The sequence below is a fragment of the Phascolarctos cinereus genome, unplaced genomic scaffold, assembly GCF_003287225.1.
Source record: "Phascolarctos cinereus isolate Bilbo 61053 unplaced genomic scaffold, phaCin_HiC Scaffold_4;HRSCAF=312, whole genome shotgun sequence".
Lineage (NCBI taxonomy): Eukaryota > Metazoa > Chordata > Mammalia > Diprotodontia > Phascolarctidae > Phascolarctos > Phascolarctos cinereus.
The window spans coordinates 670,325,174-670,345,918 of record NW_027555847.1 but is presented as its reverse complement, the minus strand read 5'-3'; the positions used below and the strand labels follow the sequence as shown (position 1 = coordinate 670,345,918).

Below are 20,745 nucleotides of genomic sequence, written 5' to 3'. Positions count from 1 at the left end.
AAAATCGGGTCATGAAGAGTCAGATAGGGCAGAAGTGACATAACAACGTCTTGTATTATATCCTGAAAGTAAGAGGGAGTCATCAGAGTTTACTGAGTAGGGGGTGACACGGTCAGTCCCATGCTTTAGGAGAATCACTTTGGCAGTGAGTGAAAGACAGACTGGAGCAGGGAGAGACTTGAGGTGGGGAGACCAATTAGAAGGAAAGGTCTTAAATACTCACTACCCATTGCACTTCTATGTAAGATTTGATTATTATTTTAGTTAAAATAAGAATGGCTATTAAATCTTTAAAATGTTGATGTGAAGTTTTGGCTTTGAATCCTCCTGAGAAACTTTTCATATTAGCATCTCCTGGAATTGGGGCTAAGGACAATGGGGCTGCCATTCCTTAATAGACCTGTGCATGATTCGCCTCTACAAGGAGGCTAATGAGTAAGTGGGTTGAAACAATGGTACATTCCAGTATAAAAAGGTTACTGGTTACTAGACTCCCATCACCCCTCAAGAAAGAAGACAGAAAAAGAGTATAAGACTCTCCTTCAATGGGGAGGGTCTTCTGAAAATGTCATGAGTCATGGCTCTGAGGAGATGTTGACATTTGGAAATTGAGAGAAGGTTGGGTATGAGCCAATGCAAGGACTTCAGAGTAGCAAGTTAGGATGTTTTTCAGGAGAGCTACCATTTTTTAACAGGTGAGACAAAGGGAAAAGCTCAAGTGACTCGCATTTGATCTCATAAATCTGGTCCAAAACCACAGAACCCTGATATCACAATTTTGGAACATTTGCAAAGACCAGAGAAGAGTTCGATAGGGCAAAGTCCAGAGCGATGACGCATTTCAGCATGAAGAAAAGAAACCCTCCCAGTTAGTGCTGCATGTGGATGGGTTGTCCAGAGATTAGTAGTCAAGGAAACAATGAAGTCAGAAGAGGTTGGTGCTATCAAACCATCCCCAGTAAGCTCTGGGCTGCTTGATGACAAAGCCACAAGTATCTCTCACTGGACTTGAGACAGGGAAACAGCAGATTAGGTATGACGAGCTACTAGAGATGGCAGAACTATCTAGGGAAAAACTGGATTGCATTGAGAGAGAACTATAGGAGAGAAAAATAACTTCCAAAACATCTTTTTGATGGGAAGAGACTGGACTCTGTAAATTACATGCCAATGAGCTTGATTTCAAATCCCGGTAACATTCTAGGATGTTATTAAAGAGATGGTTAATGAATATCTAAATAATGAAGTAGTGATCTTAAAGAAAAAAATACGGCTTCATCAAGAACAGGTCACTATGATGCTAAGGGAGGAAGTGCCCATTGACTCAGGAATGGCTGAACAAATTCTGCTATAGGAATGTAAGGGAATATTACTGGGCCATTAAAAATGGTGGGAAGGTACAACCTCAGAGAAATGTGGGAATTCTAATATGAATTGATGCAGAGGGAAGTGAGCAGAACCAGGAGAACAATTTATACAATAACAACAATATTGTAAAGACGAACAACTTTAAATGACTTAAGAACTCTATTCAATTCAGTGCTAACCATGATTCCACACGCTATCCACATCTGATGGAAAGATGACAGATTCCGGGTGCAGAATTAGACTTTTCTTTTTGCATACAACTAATGCAGGAATCTGTTTTGCTTAACTGTGCATATTTGTTACAAGGTTGTTTGCTTTTTTTTTTTCCCTCAATGGGAGGGGGAGGATGGAGAGAAAAATTCATTGTTCATTCATTTTCAGTTGTGTCTGACTCTTCATGACCTCATTTGGGGTTTTCTTGGCAAAGCTATTGGAATGATTTGTGTTTTCTTTTCTAGCTCATTTTACAGATGAGGAGCCTGAGGCAAACAGGGTTAAGTGACTTGCCCAGGTTCACACAGCAAGTAAGTGTCTGAGGCTGGATTTGAACTCAGGAGGTTGAGTCTTCCTGACTCCAGGCCCAGCACTCCTCTTCCAAACGGACATATAAGCCATCAGCCTGCCTCCATGATGGTCTTTGGTCTAAGAGAGAGATGGCCAAATAACCACCCTTTTATTAAAATGCTGGCATTATTAATAAAATGATTAAATTATCCAGAAATTATGTCTCTTGAACCTTTTTAATTGCCATGACAACAAGAATTATTTTACCCTAGGATCACAGAATCCTAGAATTACTAACTCTAGAATTACAGAGGTAGTTAGCTGGGGCAGAGGATGGTGTATTGGACCTGGAGTTAGGAAGGTCTGAGTTCAAGTCTTACTGTCCCTTCAGTCACCCAAGCTCACAGCCATTTACTCACTGTGTGATCCTGGGCAAGTCATTTAACCTCCCTCAGCCTTATTTTTCTCATTTGTAAAATAGGGACAGTGCTAGCACCTACCTCCCAGGGTTGTTGTGAGGATCAAATAATATACCATATGATGAGTGCTTTGCAAACATTAAAGCACCATGTAAATGTTAGCTATTATTATTATAGAACTCTACATTAGTCATCTAGATTAATCCCTGTGTATGGTGGCTTCCCCTACATATGTTTGGAGGTGGCCAGCGGAATTGGGATGCATGGCCAGATCTGTGAGGAATCCTTCTGATGGGATCTTCAGATATTTTGCCAGGAAATGGAGTAATTCTACTGTCTCTGTCATTCTACTTGCAGGCTATTGCTCATGCTTCTGACTTCTGGGGAGTACCCTGGCCAGTTCCATCTATCTGCCAGTGAGGTAGCAGAGGCTCCCTGCAAAGACCCTCCACCCAGAGCCCTCCCGTCCTTACCTGGCCACACGGCTGAGTCAGCAGTTCCTTGTAGGGCTCGAAGGGGATTTTCTGATAGAAATTCACCAGTTCCACTAATGTTGAGTGGACACCCTTTTCTCCAGGGATTGCAAAGTAGCCGTCAGCCAAAAGCTTGATCATGAAGTGGCGGCAGCGGTCCCTACCTCTGAAGGGAAGAGAACATGAGTCAGGTACGGTTTCTATGTGTGGAAGGTAACTGGAGTGAGCGGAGCTATCTCAGAGCTCAAGATTGGGGATAGGAATGAAAACTAGCTCTTCCTGAATCCAAATCTGAGAGATGAGAGAGGATTGGTCCTCTTTCCCCGAGAGAATGTGTCAGAGTCATCGTGCCTCAGTTTTGTGGGGGAAGAGGGAAAAGGTAAAGTCAGGAAGGAGAGGCTCAACAGAAAAGTGGGGAAGGAAGGAGAAAGGGTTGGGAAGGCGGATTTCCTAATGAAAAAGGCTGTTTTATTAATTAATCAAAATCAGTGACAGTGCTCTGAATCTCTCTATTTTTTAATAATTCCTACAGAACTGGGCCTGGGCATCATTCTTACGGAGAAAGGCTTTTCTGAAACAATTATCAGCATAAGTTCCAGGGAAAGCAAGACTATCAAGTACTTGCATATAAATAATTCAGGTTTAAAATAGGTGTTCTTGCTATTCACTAAAGCAGATCCCTGGAGAAGGAAATGGCAAACCACTCCAGCATCTCTGCCAAGAAAAACCCAGATGGGAGCCCGGACAGCTGGACACAATTGAAATGATGGAACAAAAATGGCTCCATCAGCCATCCCTCAAAATATCCCTCCTTCACTACCAACCTACTATAGATGTTGTCACCCTACTACTAGCTTACCTACCTCCTGACAGGAGGTGACAGGGTGCAGAATGGGGGGAATATTTTTTGGACACAGGCAATGCAGGAATTTGTTTTGCTTGACTATGCATATTTATTACAAGGGTTTTGGCTTTGTTTTTAAAATGGGAGGGAGAGAGAAAAATAGTTGAAAAAATGAAATTAAGTTAAAGCCCCCACAAAACAAACAAAGAATGTATGCCATTGGAGGGCAGGGACTAATTCTGCATTTCTATTTGTATCTTTGGCATTTAGCACAGAGCTTGGCATGCAGTAATTGTTTAAATTCTCATTCATGCATTGAAAATTTTGTCCAGATCTTTAGTTGAAATTCCTTGTGCGTTAACAGTTCTCTGTAGAAATTTCCCATGCCCTTTAGATGGCTGGGACCTAGAAGAATTTTCATTCAGGACAGTTTGATTTCTCACTTGAAGGGGAGAAGAGAACAAGCATTTACTAAATGCCGACTATGTGCCAGGCACTGTGCTAAGTACCTTAGTAACATGACCTCATTTGATCTTTAAGGTAAGAGGGTGACCTGTAGGCAACCTCAAATTTTCCATTGCTGTTTCCATTCCCTACTGGGAACCCACTTTCCCTCTGAGAGGGAACGCTTGATTTTTCTTTCCTGTTTTCTTTGCTTTTTTGTCTTTGTCTTTAAAAAGACCTTTGCAAGTACTAAGATAAGCAGAAACCTATGAGAGAGAGAGTATGTCTGCTTGTTAAATTGTGGAACCACGTATTTGGAGGTGAGTATAATCCCTGTAGGCACGGACCCTCAGGGAAAAATGCTAATTTCAACTAATCAACATTTTTTTCTTTTTTGTTGTTGCTAATCAATATTTATTAAGCACCCGCTTTGCGTTTGGCACTGAGCTAAGTGCTGGGAATACAAAAAGAGGCGTAATTTCTGCATTGTTGAAAAAGTGGGCTACTTGGACTCTGCTGCGGCTTTCTTCCTTTAAGCGGTCCGGAAGTTTACATAGCGTATTTAAAGACTTAACTTCATAACTAATTCGGACTATGCTCTCTCATATGCAAATATGAGAAGTTAAAAGTAATTTGTTCCTGCCCCACGCTCTCCGCGCACCGCCCCCACCCCCCTTCGTTAGGAGAGTGTGTCAGTCTCAGCCCTTCTTGTATTATGAATTACTAAGGATAGCTAGGTGGCGCCATAGTGCACAGAGCACTGGTTTGGAATCTGCAAGACTCATCTTACTGGGTTCAAATCCAGCCTCAGACACTTACTACCTGTGTGATCCTGGGCAAGTCATTTAACCCTGTTTGCCTCAGTTCCTCATTTGTAAAATGAGCTGGAGAAGGAAATGGCAAATCACTCCGGTATTTTTTGCCAAGAAAACCCAAATGGGATCTCGAAGAGTGGTATGCAACCGAAAATGATGGAAAATATTGCAGGATCAGAGATCACAAATTGAAAGCTGTAAAGGGTCTTATAAGTCATTTAGTCTGACCTCCTCATTTTACAAGCAGGGAAACTGAGGCCTGTAGGGATTAAATGGCTTTGCCAACATCACATAGATTATAAATGAAAGAACTGGGTTTTGAATTCAAGTCTTCAGATTCCAGCTAGATACTGTCAGCTTGTTATATACCACACTGGGTCTGGAAGGGAGGGATCTGCTCCTTCCTGTTCTATCTACTTACCTGTAGGACAGTGTGTAGCCCGCATGACTCTGGCTTACACGTACTAGGAAACATCCCAGAGGTTTCTTCTGGAGCAAACTTTCAGCAGCTCTAGAATGATATATACAAACCTGAAGTGATGCCAGGGCAGATCCCAGGACTCAATCAACCTTTGTCTAATTATTTAGAGAGACCACCTCCCACTCCCTAACCCTGGGAAAGTTTACAAACAATTCTCCACCAAGGACAGCACCCTCCCCATCCCTCTCCTCATCAAAAAATCCTGTAAACTTTAGTTTCCTCCAAACCCCACTTCCAAGGCTCTCTCATCTCTAAATTCCAGGGATAGAAAGGACTTCAGAGATCATCTAATCAAACGCCACCCATTCTGTAATCTCCTTCTCATCATGCAAAAACCCTGCCCACGCAGCCTCTGCTGGAAGAACTCTGGTGACAGAGAGCTGACTACCTCACTGAGTGGTTGGGAAGTTTTAATTGTCAGGAAGCTCTTCGATCAGACATCTGCCACTCTGCGACTTCCCTTATGTGTGCACTCACAGAAACAGTCTAATTCGGAGGCAGTTGATTGGCTTGTTTCCCCTTCTTTAGGCTAAGCACATCTCCATTGCCTTAGGCTGGGTAACGACCTGATAGGGCTGTGGGAGCTGATATTTCTGCTCAGGCCCCTTTGGACCAGCTGCTTCTGGTCCCCTTCCAACTCTGAAGCTCTATGCATATAACATTCTATAGCAGCTGCTAGTTTGATGATCCTAAGACTCAGCAGGCATCTCTTATGATCATATAACTTTTCAGTACACATTTTGGAATATGACAGGACAGGGTTGGACCCCTCCTTGTACATGTGGATGTTCAGGAGGATGCCTACATGATGTAAAGGGGAGGCATTTTGAAAGGTCTGCTGTTCAAAAGTATCTCTTATCATTGGGCTGTTAACAGTACCCGAAATTCCATTATTAATTCTTCTGGTTATGGCATTCCATGCCATTGTTAAAATGTATGCCTGTGGCCTCCAAGAGAGAGACACTTAGCATGGTGCCAATTTATTAGGTTAGATTTAGCAGAGAACAGGGTTCTAAAGTCCTAGGTATTGAGAGGGAAGGGGAAGGTCCGGGGTGTGGAAGTTTGCTCAGGAAAGTGTGTCTGAGTAGAGATGATAAGGGAGAAATGATACTAAACGAGGTTTACAGAGAATTATCTGACAATTGCACCATGTGGTGACATATACTGCCTACTTTAGCTAGCTCTAGAGGATTTATTGTTTGTCCTTCCTTTCAAAAGGGACCAATGATGTCAAAGGTGATGCCTTGACTTTTGAGTGAATTGGATTCAAGTGAGACAAAGTCATCAGCCTCACTCTGTCTTCCAGAGTCATTGAAGTCCAGTGGCAAGACAAAAGTCAGGAGACTGGCAATGGATTGGATTAGTGGATGACCTTGGCATCTTTGATGCCTGACCAAGCTTTAAGCACACCAACAGCACCTGCTTCAGCAGCCTTCATGGCTATTGGAACAAATTGTTCTCATTTGTCCACTCCACCAGGGGAAGTCTTCATCCCCCTACCTCACTGGGGTTTGAGACACCTTGGTCACCCTCAGCCTGGTTCAGCCTATCTTCGGAGATGGTTTACCAGGATGTGGACACTGCACATGCTACAGCTTCTTGGAGCCACAAGTGAGAGTTGGGGGATATGTGGACACCAAAGGTGGCTGAGTAGCCCTGAAAAAGGCTTAGCAAGCCCTCCCACCAGAGGTGTCAGGCCTCTGAATACCCCATACATCCCCCTAGGTGGTTCCCACTGGCTAAAGTTCAGTGGTTCAGTTTATGGACATTTAAATAGCTAAATGTCACAATGGCGAGAGCATTAGACTTGGAGTCAAAAAGACCTGAGTTCAAATCCTGCCTGAGATACTTACCAGCCCTGTGAACCTTTGGCAAGTCAATAAGCTTCTCTGTGTCTCACTTTCCTCATCTGCAAAATGAGGATAATAATAGTGCTTACTTCACAGGGCTGTTGTGAGGATCAAATAATAATAATAATGATAATAATAACAACAACAATAATAGCTAGTGTTTATATGGCGCTTTGAGGCTTATAGAAAATACTTGCTATATGTTAATTCATTTGAGACTTTTAACAGCCTTGTAAGTGCTATTATTATCCCCATTTTATAGATGAGGAAACTGAGACACAGAGAGGTTAAGTGACTTTCCTCAGACCACTCTGCTAGTAAGTATATGAGGCAGGCTTTGAATGCTGGGTTTCCTGATTCCAAGTCCAGCGTTCATTTTTATATGTAAGCACTTTGAGTTTGTTTATTTATTTATTTTTTTGGCTAGGCAATGGGGTTAAGTGACTTGCCCAGAGTGACACAGCTAGTAAGTGTCAAGTGTCTGAAGCTAGATTTGAACTCAGGTCCTCCTGACTCCAGGCCTGGTGCTCTATCCACTGTGTCACCTAGTTGCCCTGTTTTTGTTTTTTAATTTATTTACTTTTTCAGTTTTCAACATTCACTTCCACAAGATTTTGAGTTCCAAATTTTCCCCCCATCTCATCCCTCCCCTCACCCCGAGATGGCATGCATTCTGTATGCCCCTTCCACTAATCTGCCCTCCCTTCTATCTCTCCCCACCCCTTCTCTTATCCCTTTCCCTTCTATTTTCCTATAGGGTAGGATAGATTTCTGTACCCCATTTCCTGTATTTCTTATTTCCCAGTTGCATGTGAAAACAATTTTTTTAACTTTTGTTTTTAAAACTTTGGGTTCCAAATTTTCTCCCTTTCTCCCTCCCCAGCCACCCTCATTGAAGAGACAAGTAACTCGATACAGGTTACACATGTGTAGTCACGCAAAACACTTCCACAGTAGTCATGTTGTGAAAAACTAAGTATACTTCCCTTCATCCTATTCTTCCCCCCATTTGTTCTATTCTCTCTTTTGACCCTGTCCCACCTTAAAAGTGTTTGCTTTTGATTACCCCCTTCTCCAATCTGCTCTCCCCTCTATCATCTCCCTGCTCTCTTGTCCCTTTCCCCCCCTATTTTCCTGAAGGGTAAGAAGTTTCCATACACAATTGAATGTGTATGTTATTCCCTCCTTAAGCCAAATCCGATAAGAATAAGATTCACTCATTCCCTCTCATCTTCCCCCATTTCCCCTCTACTGTAAAAGCCTTTTCTTGTCTGTTTCATGTGAGATAATTTACCCCATTTTACCTCTCCCTTTCTCCTTCTCCCAATATAATTCTCTCTCACCCCTTAATTGTATTCTCCAGATATCACCCCTTCATCTTCAACTCACCTTGTGCTATCTATCTATCTATCTATCTATCTATCTATCTATCTATCTATCTATCTATCTATCCATACGTATAATTTTTTCCCTCCAACTAACCTAATACTGACAAAGGACTCATCAGTTATAAATATCATCTTTCCATGCAGGAATGTAAACATTTCATCCTTAATAAGTCTGTTATGATTTCTCTTTCCTGTTTATCTCTTCTTGTTTCAATTGAGTCTTGTATTTGAAAGTCAAATTTTCTATTCAGCTCTGGTCTTTTCGTCAGGAATGCTTGAAAGTCCCCTATTTCACTGAATGACCATTTTTCCCCCTGAGGGATTATGCTCAGTTTTGCTGGGTAGGTGTGTTCTTGTTTTTTATGTAAGCCCTTTGGAAACCTTAAAGTGCTATAGAAATAATAGTTATTATCATTGTTAATAATAATTATTCCTGGGGCTCTGTTCTATGCATGGAAAGGGAGAAGTTCAAGCTGGCAGAGACCTGGAACTAGGAATAACATAGCCAACAGGTGGCCATCTGCTTCTCTTGCCTTCCTTCACATGTGTGAGTATCATTCATCCATTGCTGGGGCTGAGAGATGTATTGCTTTGTCATGAGGTCTTCTCTCTAACATCTCGGTTATGAGTACCCAGAATTCCCAGCTGCCTGCCTCTCTGACTCTGGGGAAGATGGAGAGGATCCTTTGTTTGCCCCACTCAGCTGACACAAGGGGGGTATACTCACTCTCTGGAAATGTCTCCGTGGTACCATGTGGGGATCCCATCTCGCATCAGCCAGCTGGTCTCAATCTCTCCACACCAGTCCAAAGGAGAGTAAAGGGATGTTGCCTGCATTTTGTCTTCTGTGTTCTCCCTCTATGTGCCACCTATATAAGGAGAATGAAAGTTAAAGTTGATCAACTCAGCTACAGGCTCCTTTCCTGCCTCAGGTTATGTTCCCTTCTGGGCATTAGTCTTTTTGAGCCACTGGAGAATATATAGATACTGACTTCAGGCATCTGGGAATATGAAATTAATTTTTGTTCATGCATTAAGTCAACAGACATTTTATGAAGGGCCCAGTGTATTCATGACTCTGTTGGAGAAACAAAGCTAAATAAATCATGATCCCTGTAGTCATGGAGCTCACGTTCTGTTAAGGTACACGGTGTTAAGGGTTTGCCTGTTGGACAAAGCAGAAGAAACAAGCAAATACTAAAGAGCCAGGCCTTTGGCCCAGAACTGAAGTCACTGGGTTCCCCAGATCAGCTTTTCACAAAACACTCTTTGGCTTGGGTTCTCAACGAGGACAGTGCCTGGCACAAAGTGAGTGCTTAATAAATGCTTATTGATGGACCAGCTTTGGGGACATCAGAAGTTAGCTTGTGTCCAGGTCTCTACAAAAATGGTAAAAGAGTCTTCAACTCCCATGACAGCACTCAGGTTAACAAAACATTGCATAGAGGACAGACTTAATTTAATTCAACAGAAACACATATCAGAAAGAACTTATGTGTGTGTCTATAAACCATCAAAAAAACCTCTTTTCTTCTCTAGTGGGCCTTGCCTTTCCCCAGGGAAGTATGCAGTCCTCCAGACTTATAGGACTAACCTAGGACTGAGGGCCCACTATGAAGGGAAGATAATAAATATTGCTAAATAGTCAAATGTGATCTGTTCAGTCTTGGGCTTGCCAAAGAGTTGGACCCTTTCTCTCAAATATGCACTCACTGAGCAAGTGGAGGGTAAGGCCAAGGTTTCTCTTTTGTCTCCTTGTGGCAACTTGGCTCTGCTTCCTTTTTGGTCCCAAACTCTTCTATTTAGTCCAAGAGCTTACCATTGTCCATGAACTAGTTCTCTCCAGGACAATGGGTGCAGGAATTGGGGGCTGCCCAGAGACTCTTGCTCTTCCCTTCAGGTGGCTTGGTCCAAGCACTTAGTGTTGCCCAGAAACTCCTTCTCAGTGTACAGGTGGCTTGGTCCTGGAATTCCTCTACTTGTCCAGTAACTCTGCCAGCTTCCAGTACTTCACCACTGACAATTCACTCTGGCCAACTCACATGCCTATGGCTTCGGGCTTAGCCCAGGAGTTCTCTATTTCACAGTCGCTATGAGCCACTGTCTTCACTGGGGACACGTAGATCTGTCATTTCCTGGGAGCATGTGTTTCCCTGGAGGAGCCCAAGGAACCATGGCCAAGTCTTTCTGTGAAGTCTCTTCCTTATCAACATTGCTCTGGTTCTGTCCTTTTCTCTTGTTTCCTACCTTTCTCTTTTAAAATCGTCATCACCATCACCCCCCCACCCCATCATCATCATCATCATCATCATCATCATCATCATCATCACCACCATGATCATCATCTAGACTTGACAAACATCAACAAAGACAAATGTTTCCTTACATACAGAACAGAAAAAGGATTCTACATGACACGGCAAATCTCTATTACACATAGTTCTTTTTTTTTTGTGAGGCAATTGGGGTTAAGTGACTTGGCCAGAGTCACACAGCTAGTAAGTGTTATGTGTCTGAGGCTGGATTTGAACTCAGGTCCTCCTGACTGTAGGGCCAGTGCTCTATCCATTGTGCCACCTAGCTGCCCCTGCATAGCTCATTTTTTAAAGCCTATTTTTAAAAATAAAGTTTCTCTCTCTCTCTCTCTCTCTCTCTCTCTCTCTCCTCTCACAAAAAAAAAATTAAATGGAAGTCCTTGATTATAACAAAGCAATCAATTAAAGCACCTACTATGTGCTAGGCACTGGGAGAAAGTACAGAGAATGAAATGATCCCTATTCATAAGGACCTTACGTTCTAATAGAGGAAATGATAAGCATTTATGAAAACACAGAAAGCATAAAGTAAATACATACCAATGTCTGCCAAGTACATAAGTGTAAACTGAAGGTCTGTAGTGGATAAAAGATAAAAGATAAAAGATAAAAAATTGAAAGACTTCAAATACCAAGCATTCCCCACCCTAAAATGGGTGGGAGGCTTGAATATCTTAATTCCTCAGCCATGCTCTCATTTCATTTCCTGCTCAGCTCATTCTTTTTAAAAACTTTTTTCCCTAATATATTTTTATTTATTTCATTAAATATTTCCCAATTACATGTAAAATTTTTTTTAGCATTCATTAATTTTTCAGTTCAACAAGTATTTATTCTAAAAAATTTTAAACATTTTTATTTAAAGTTTTGAGTTCCAAATTCTATTTTTCCCTTCCTCCCCCTGAAACAGTAAGCAATCAGATGTAGGTTACACATGTGTATTATGTAAAACCTTTCCATCTTAGTCATTTTGTACAAGACAACTCAAAAGAAAAAAAAGAAAGAAAGAAAGTGAAAAATAGCATGCTTCAGTCTGTATTCACCCAATATCAGTTCTTTCTCAGGAGGCAGATAGTATGCTTCATCGGTAGTCCTTTGGGATTGTCTCGAATCATTACATTGTTTAGCATTTGTTTAAGACATTTTTTTTTGAGTTCCAAATCCTCTCTTCCTTCCTGCCCTTCCCCCCCTTGAGAAGGCAAGCAAGTTGACATCAATTTTACGTGTGAAGTCATGCAAAACATTTCCATATTAGCCATGTTGCAAAGGAAAAAACACAGAAAAAGGAAAACCAAGAAAAGTAAAGAAAGTAAAAAAAATATACTTCAATCTGCATTGAGAGTTCATCAGTTCTCTCTCCGGAGGTGGAGAGCATTTTTTATCATGGGTCCTTTGGAATTGTCTTGGATTATTGTCTTCATCAGAGTAGCCAAATCTTAAACAGATGATCATTATTACAATATTGCTCCTACTGGTCTTCTGGTTCTGCCCACTTCACTCTGCATCAATTCACATACATCTTCCCAGTTTTTTCTGCAACCATCCCACTTGTCATTTTTTATAGCACAATAGTATTCCATCGCAATCATATATCACAACTTCTTCATCAATTCCACAGTTGATGGGCATTCCCTCAATTTCCAATTCTTTACCATCACAAAAGAGCTGCTATAAATATTTTTGTACAAATAAGTCTTTCCCCCTTTTCTTTGATCTCTTTGAGAAACAGACCTAGCTGTGGTATTGCTGGGTCAAAGGGTATGTTATAGCCCTTTGGGCATAGTTCTAAATTGCTCTCCAGAATGGTCGGATCAGTTCACAACTCCACCAACAGTGCATTACTGTCCCTGTTTTTCCACATCCCCTCCAACATTTGTCATTTTCCATTTTTTGGTCATATCAGGCAATCTGATAGGTGAGAGGTGGTACCTCAGTTTAATTTACATTTCTCTAATTAGCAGTGATTTAGAGCATTTTTTCCATGTGACTATTGATTCAGCTTACTCTTTGTACTGTATGGATGATGGACTACAGAATAATGGAAGATATGAAGTCCAAAAGGAGTATAGCTGGTGGGTTATGGGGGCAATAAGAAGTCACTAGAATTGCTTAAGTAGGGGAGTCACATGGTCATATCAACACTGAAGGAAAATTATTTTGGCAGCTGTGTATAACATGGACTATAATGAAGAATAGAGTCAAGTACAGTCAAATGATTCATCTTAAGCAAAACAGATCCATACAGTGGTCATGTCTAAAAATATGCTTCTTTTTGTACTTCTGGTCCATCACCCATCTCCCAACAGGCAGGAAGCATGCTTCCTCTTTAGCCTTCAGAAGTTCTGTTTGGTTACTGTATGTATCAGAGATCTCAAGGCAAGTTCTCAATGTAAGTAGAACCAAGGTATCATAAGAGGGAAGTGGCATGTGCCAAGTAAGCCACTGCTTCCATCTCCCCTTACACATACATGGAGATGGATCAGGACCCTAAGTCCAGGGATAGTGGTACCTTTCAAACCATTTGATCTGCTTCAACCTGGCCCCCCACAGCCAATAATGAGAGAAGCAAACCCTGTGGAGAATGGACTTACTATCTTCAATACAACCTGTACCATCCAGTGACCAACTGACCAACAGCTATTGATGGTCAGGAAAAGCCCAAAGGCCTGAGAAATAATAGTACCCCAAGACCACCAGCCCTATTTCCAGATTGCCGCCTCCAGGGAAGCACCCCCTTTGGAGAAGAGGAAAACCACTCCTATCATAATTGCTGAACAACTGCAACCCACAGGGCAAGCTTAGATTCAGTTTAGTCAAAGCAGCAAGGCTGTGGGAGAGACAGGAAGGAAGCAGCATGTGCCAGGCAGGTCAGGTCATCACCTCCCTTCACACCCTGATGGAAACAGCATAGAATACTGAGTCTAGCCCCTGGCAGCCATCATGAGGAAGCAGCTGTTCGAACCTCCTCATCTATTGCTACTGAAGACCTAGAAAGAAAGTTCTTAAACACAAAGTCTTTGACACCATCAAATAGTTGAGTATCAGAAATGGATATGGTTTTATCTGCAGAAGTAACATTAAAGAAGATGTATTCCCATCTTCTTTGCTGCTTCTGTACACTAAGGACTAGGAGGTCTTTCCTTCTGATTTGCAGCTGAAACCTATGTGTGTTGCCTCTTCTTATTAGACTGCAAGCTACTTGAGAGCAGGAACCATCTTGCTTCTCTATTTGTATCCTCAGTGCTTTGCATATAGTAAAGAGCTTAATAAATACTCGTTCATTCATTCATTCAAGTCTTTCACAGGTTTCCTTTACATTATTACAGTCATCATTTAATTGATCTCCTGGTTCTGCTCACTTCACTTAGCATCAGTTCATAGATGTCCTAGATATCTATCTCTGAATCTCTATTCTCTTTGTCATCTCTTATGGCACAATAATATTCCATTATATTCATATACTACAATTTGTTCAGCCATTCCATAATTGATGGACACCTCTTCAGTTTATAAGTCTTTGCCATAACAAAAAGTGTTGATAGTAATATTTTTGTACATATGGATCTTTCTTTGATTTCCCTAGGGGTATAGATCGAGTATTGGTATCACTGATTCAAAGGATATGCACAGTTTAGTGACTTTGGGAATATAGTTCCAGATTGCTTTCCAGAATGGGTGGATCAATTCATAATTCCACCATCACTGCATCAATGTGCCCCTTTCTCCAAAGCCCCTCCAACCATTGTTATTTTCCTTTTTGTCCTCTTTGCTAGGTGTGAAGTTGAACTTCAGTGTTGTTTTGGTTAGTATTTTCAGATCTCCCTTTTAAAAGACAAATCTAAGAGCATAGCTCATGTCTATAACTAGTCATGATTCAATCAGTCATCCTCAAATGTGGTGTTAATGGATTTGTTTATACCCTATATCAAAGGAGACAGCATTAATATCAGGATGAAGGTTTCACCTTTTAACCCTGTAAAACTGATTAACAAGGGTATAATCTTGATTGGGTTTTGCTGGTCTTTACCCTCTACACAAATTAGAAGATGAAAAGTCTGTAAGAGGAATACACATAAGATCAGAGGAAGAGGGAGATCCCTTTTAGATGGAGGAATCAAAGAAGGCTTCATGGAGTATGTGGCATTTGAGCTATTCCTTGAGGACACAAAGGATGCTAACAGGTACAGATGGGGAAGAAGAGCATTTCAGGCAGAGGGATATTGGAACTGAGGCACTGAGGCAGGTAGTACATTAGTCTTGTCTTTCCAATTCAAAAGAAAACTCTTTGAGGTCAACAGAGTCTTTTCAAACCCCATCAGTTTCTCCCATCCCTCCTCAACTAGGCAAACAATAGGTGTTTCACCTATTGAGTAAGGACTCATTCACTTGGCTTTGTTGAGGTTTAAGCGTTCTGGGAACCCTGAAATCCTAGGGTACTAGTGATAAATGGTTTCAATATTTTCGAAGATATAATTATAGTATATAGTGTTATAATATTTATAGTAGGAGGTGAAAGTATTTGCTGGGGTGAGATGAGGTGGCACTGGGGACTTCAGATTTGGAACAGCCACTGAGAGGTGTGAGATATAGAAAAATTAAGGAAGAAGAGGAGAGTTGTGGTATAGCTTTTGCTTAGAGAACACAAGTTTGTAATGAATTCAGATGACATGGTTTTATGATTTCCTCCATTCCTGGCATTCAACAGCATAGGAGTAGGAATAGAGAAGGTAGATGGTGAGGGTGATCCAGAATTGAGGATTGGCAAGGGGTGAATGATGGAAGCACAAGGCCAAGGGAGACAGGAGTAAAGAGCAATGAATTGGTTATCCTTAAGGACAAGACTGTAAAGAGAAAGAGAGAATCCAAAGTAGAGGTGATGGGTTGGGAGACCAAGGAGGATGGAGGAAATGGAAGTTATGGTGAAGAGAAAGATTTAGGAGGAGTGAAGCAAAGGGAGAAATAGAAGGTTTGAAAATGATGATCAGAGGGGAATTTCAAGAGTTCCGCTTTAGGTAAAAGGTACAGTTACGGGTGATGGTGAGTCTTAAGCTCTTATTATCCCAGGGGTAACTGAAGTACAGCTTTCTCAATCTCTCTGCTCTGCCCTCCACATCCCCATGCTAGGGCCTTCCTTCTGAGATTACCTCCAATCTAGCTTGGATGTATCTGTGTACTTACGTAATGGTTTTTGTGTTGTGTCCTCCATTAGAAGGTGAGCTCCTTGAGGGCAGGGACTAGGTTTTTGGCTTTTTTTTTTTAATATCCCCAGCACTTAGCACAGTGCCTGACACAGAGGAGGCACTTAATAAATGCTGGTTAACTTGACTTGACTTGAAGGAAGATTTAAGTTATAGAAGCTGAGGAAGTTAATGAACTGGGAGTTCACAGTGTTCAAAAGGACATCAATGTGTATATTCAGGCTTTCAATAATAATAACTCACATTTATCTAGCAGTTTAAGGTTTGTAGAGAGCTTTCTTCCCTATAACTTTATGAGCTAGGTCATACAAGTCTTCCCATTTTATAGATGAGAAAACCAAGACTCTGAGGGGTAAAGTCACACAGCTAGTATGTGAGGCAGGATTCAAGCCAAGGCTCCACCCTTCACCCTATACCACACTCAATATGTTAAGGCAAGACAGAAGGCAAGGATTAAGGTAGAGGGGGAAACTCTAAGCCAGCTACTGAACTCTCAAAGGAAAGAAGGACCCGAAGGCCAGTAGATTACAAAGAAAAGATCTGGACTGGATGATAGAGATGCCAATCCTCATTCCTGAGTGGACTTCAAAGGAAGAGCATTTGCTAAGTGGTGATGGCAGTGGGAAGACCTGGGAGGGGGCAGTGGGAGTGAGGAGGATGCTGACACTTCCTCTAAGACTAGTGTGTTGGGAGGTATGAGAGAAGTCATCAGCACTGAAGATAGTGCCCAGGGATGCAGAGTTTCCCATAAGCACAAAACAATGGAAAGAATGGGGGCAGCTGGGTGGCACAGTAGATAGAGCTCCAGCCCTGGAGTCAGGAGGACCTGAGTTCAAATCCGACCTCAGACACATAACACTTTCTAGCTGTGTGACCCTGGGCAAGTCACTTAACCCCCATTGCCTCACCAGAAAAACAAAACAAAAAAATGGAAAGAATAAAGGGGAGAGAAAGAGGTCTAGAAAGCCGAGTGGAAGGAGAGAGCAAATAAAAAAAAGGGGCTGGGGAGGGTGAGTATGAGATTATAGGGAGAGGAAGCAGGGTAGGGGTGCTCCTTTCCCCTCCCACACCTGTTGACTCTGAATCACAGGATTCAGGAATCAGAAGGTGCAAATTAGGTAACCACAGTGGATTCTGGGGAAGAATCAGCTGATCAGTGCCTTTCACCTTCTGACCCTGAGATGAGGGAGGGACAGGAGGACTTGTGGGAGTGATTGCTCTCCAAACGCCAGCTAGTGGGTGTTTGCTGATCCCATCATCCCTAGCCTATGCCTGGGAAGTCAGACTGTTAGGTGGTGCAGCGAATAGAGCACTGGACTGGAGTCAGGAAGTACTGAGTTCAAACCTGGCCTCAGGCACTTTTACTAGTTGTGAGATCCTGAATAAGACAATTAATCTCTCTGTGCCTCAGTTTCTTCATCTGTAAAAATGGTGATAATAATCTGTCTCACAGGGTTGTTGTGAGGATCAAATGAAAAAATATTTGTAAAGTGCTTTGCAAACCTTAAAGTGTTATATAAATGCTACTATTGTTGTTTATGAGATGGTAGATTTAGAGCTAGAAGGGAACTTAGAAGTCATCTAGTTCAAGTTCACCCCCCCATCTGCACCGTTTTACAGAGGGGAAAATGACCCATAGAGGTGAGAAGACTTGCCAAGGGTCCCATGAGTGGTAATTAGGAGAGCTAGGATTTGTACCCAGGTCTTTTGACTCAATCTAGTCTAGTAGTGGGATTGGCACTGCTCTGCTCATTTCTCTCTCCCCACCCCCATATAATATTTCACATTTATCATTATTAAATTTTTTCTGAGTTAAATTTAACCCAACCTTCTTGCCTGCTGAGATCTCTTGGAATATCGATTCTGTGGTCTAACATGATAGCTATCCTTCCAAGCTTTATGTAATTTGCAAATCTGATAAGCGTGACTCTATGCCTTCATCCAAGTCATTGATAAAAATGTTTTGTAGAAGAAGGCTAAGGATAGATATAATAATGATACCTAAAGGAAAGATGAGGGAAAGGGAATAAGAATGTATTAAAAACCTGCTATGTACCAGGTACTGTGCTTAGCATTTTACAAATACTATCTGATTGGATCTTAGCTAGCATTTATATAGCGTTTTAATATTTGCCAAATGCTTTACATATATTATCTCATTTGTTCCTCAGTAGGTGCAGTTATCCCCATTTTGCAGATAAGAAAACTGAAGCTGAGAGAGGTAGAGTGACTTGGCCAGGGTTGAATAGCTAGTAAGTGCCTGAGGCAGGATTTGAACTTAAGGGTTCTAGAGTCCAAGTCCAATATTCTATATACTGTGCCACTTTGAACCAAGAAACATGCCACTAGAAACTCCGACTTAGACTAATCATAATATTATAGGTTTAAAACTGGAAGAGGTTATCTAGCCAATCCCCCCATCAATCCACTGGCCTACATTCTTTGGATCTGATTATTTAACCAGTTCTGAATTCACTTAAATTTACTACGAGCCAGCTTAAATCTTTCTGTCTTCCAGTCCTGTCCAATCCAATCTAATCCAATTCAATCCAATAAGCATTTATTAAATGCCTACCACATGCAGAAAACTGGACTGTATAGATACTCAGATTGTATAAAGACAAAATGAAAAGCCATCGTTGTTCTCTTACATTCTAATAGGGGGTGGAGAGTTAGGGAAATATTCTTGTCTATAAGGGTATCATGAGACACTTGGTGATATTCCTTCCTGAAGTGCAGGAGTTTCATTTCTATAGCATTCCACTGGTCTGCTTGTCTCATAATGCTGTCAAAACAAAATTTAGTTGGACATGATTTGCTCTCATTGAACCCATGCTGAGTTTTTTGTGATCCTCATTTCCCTTTCTAAATGTTCGCAAACCATCCTTTTAATTACGCATTCTAAAATTTTGTCAAGAATGGAAGTCAAGCTTACCTTCCTATTGTCTGAATAAATACACCTTGTTCTTTTGGGATTTTCACTTCTTCAAATGGGTGATCAACTTCCTAGAAGCCTGGTCTGATAGTCCAGATGTTTGCCAATAGCATTAAAGACTTAGGATGGTATAAGCCCTCCCAAGCCCAAGCTGAGATTACCTCAAGAAGGCCTACAGGACCACACGTGAAGTTTAATCTCTGGCCACCTAAACACTGTATTTCAGTTTCTGTCCAGCTATGGTGAGTTTCAGTTCAATGTTTGTACGTCATGGATAGGCAGGGCCTAGAACAGGTGTGTTTCCTCCCCTGAATCACAAGATGATTGCCTGGAGAGCAGGTTTTCTGAGGTTCAGGAAGTGAATGAAGACAAAAGAGACTGCTAAATTCAATTCAGAGTAAGTGGAACAGCTAACATGGAAGTAACATATGGCTGTAGATGCAGGATCACAAAACAGAAAAAAGGAACCTTAGAGCATACAATGCGTGAGCTGGAGGGGGTCTTACAACACAGAATTACAGAGTTGGAAAGCACCTCAGATCACAGGATGCCAGAACTGGGAGGGACCTTAGAACACGTGATGGCAGAACTGGGAGAGATGTTAGAGTCCAGCCTCTCATTTTACAGATGGAGAAACTGAGGTCAAGAATGATATAACTGCTCCAGCATGCGAGCTCTTTAAAGGTAGGGGCTGTTTGGTTTTCGTCTTTGTGTCCTGCAATGTCCAGTCATCACCATAACAGGGCACCTAATAAATGCTTGTTGATTGCTCAAAACATCAGAGGACTTCAGAGACGGAAGAATCCACAAAGATCACCTGGTTCTGCCAAAATTCATCCAGAATGTTACTGGGAGGGCTGGTCTGACTAGTCTAGTAATCTTTCGTTTCATCACATAGCCTCTGTTGCATTGCAAGCATGGTTGCTCCGATTGCATGGAATAAGCTAGCTCTGAAAACTCTAGTTGCATACTAAGACTGCCTGATAGGCAGACCCCCCTTTTAAGGAAACTTATTGTATAGATGGATCTACAAAAGAAATCCTAGAAACAGGGGCAACTAGGTGGTGCAGTGGATAAAGCATTGGCCCTGGGGTCAGGAGGACCTGAGTTCAAATCTGGTCTCAGACGTTTGATACTGGCCATGTGACCCTGGGCAATTCACTTAACCCCAGTGCCCAGCCAATAAAAATAAATACTAAGAACAGCTTATGGATGGATGATGTGATTTTTCACTTTACAAGGGACTTTTGCAAGGGGCTTCATCAGCGGGTTCCCAAAAGTGCTTTTAAATTATGAATAGATTGCAAAAGTTTTCTTTGTACAAAACCTTTTCAAAAAACCCATCTGTTGCACACAAGGCAATATAGTCCTATTTGTGTGTTGTTTGCAGGACCAAGATGGTTTCCTTCCTCACCCCCCAGTTCTTTGGTTTTGCCGTCAGAAAGTAATTGCTATGAAACTATCCTTATCTCCCCTTCCCATTCCCCAAACACACCTACTGTGAAACCTGCAGAAGACTCTGAACCTTCCAGACTCCCCTCTCGCCCCCCCTCAGCTGACCCAACACCACCCAACTGTGGTGCCCGTATCTGCAGTGTACGTAGAAACCCCGGGGAAATTGGCTGTGCTGTGGCAGGAAGGACACTTGATTAAGAATGAAGGTACCTGGGGTAGGCCACTAGTAGCTCTGCCTGTGTGACCTCGGGTAGGT

At 41.8% G+C, this 20,745-nt stretch overlaps 1 protein-coding gene across 7 annotated transcripts in view; it reads right to left on the bottom strand.

The window, feature by feature from the left end:
• HSH2D (hematopoietic SH2 domain containing) overlaps positions 1 to 20,745 on the bottom strand; it is a 42,907-nt gene that overhangs the window by 6,760 nt on the left and 15,402 nt on the right. For 4 of the 7 annotated variants that reach the window (XM_020969216.2, XM_078154057.1, XM_078154055.1 and 1 more), the window contains exons 1-4: positions 19,035 to 19,265; positions 9,314 to 9,455; positions 5,289 to 5,378; positions 2,765 to 2,930 (exon numbers count right to left, since the gene is read on the bottom strand). In XM_020969216.2, the coding sequence (XP_020824875.1) occupies positions 2,765 to 2,930; positions 5,289 to 5,378; positions 9,314 to 9,423 (366 nt within the window). In that variant the 5' untranslated portion in view covers positions 9,424 to 9,455; positions 19,035 to 19,265. Of the gene's footprint in view, positions 1 to 2,764; positions 2,931 to 5,288; positions 5,379 to 9,313; positions 9,456 to 19,034; positions 19,266 to 20,745 lie in introns of those variants that run through there. The other 3 variants (XM_078154053.1, XM_078154052.1, XM_078154054.1) reach the window with 2 other exon arrangements.